This window comes from Eimeria mitis, genomic scaffold (assembly GCF_000499745.2).
Source record: "Eimeria mitis Houghton genomic scaffold, Emh_scaff4480, whole genome shotgun sequence".
In the NCBI taxonomy this organism is placed as follows: domain Eukaryota; phylum Apicomplexa; class Conoidasida; order Eucoccidiorida; family Eimeriidae; genus Eimeria; species Eimeria mitis.
In genome coordinates, this window is record NW_013572797.1 from 1555 (window position 1) to 1783 (window position 229).

The 229-nt window shown below is 60.7% G+C and overlaps 1 protein-coding gene across 1 annotated transcript in view; it reads left to right on the forward strand.

Moving 5' to 3' along the window:
• EMH_0075440 (uncharacterized protein) overlaps positions 1-229 on the forward strand; it is a gene marked incomplete at both ends in the record, with an annotated part of 3331 nt that overhangs the window by 898 nt on the left and 2204 nt on the right. The window contains one exon of the mRNA XM_013499598.1: positions 20-70. Within this exon, the coding sequence (XP_013355052.1) occupies positions 20-70 (51 nt within the window). The remainder of the gene's footprint in view (positions 1-19; positions 71-229) is intronic.

Here is a 229-nt window from a genome sequence, read left to right on the forward strand (position 1 = left end):
GCTGCTGCTGCTGCTGCAGGCCCGCGCAGAATCCATAGATCTGCAGATGCTGGTGCAGCAGCTGCAGCGCGTTGTGTGGCGGCAGCAGCAGCAGATAAGTGTGCTGCAGTCGAGCTCAGACTACCCGCAGCAGCAGCAGCAGCAGCAGCAGCAGCAGCGGCTGCTGCAGCTACCAAACAGCAGCAGCAGCAGCAGCAGCAGCAGCAGCAATGCAATAAAACTTCTGCTG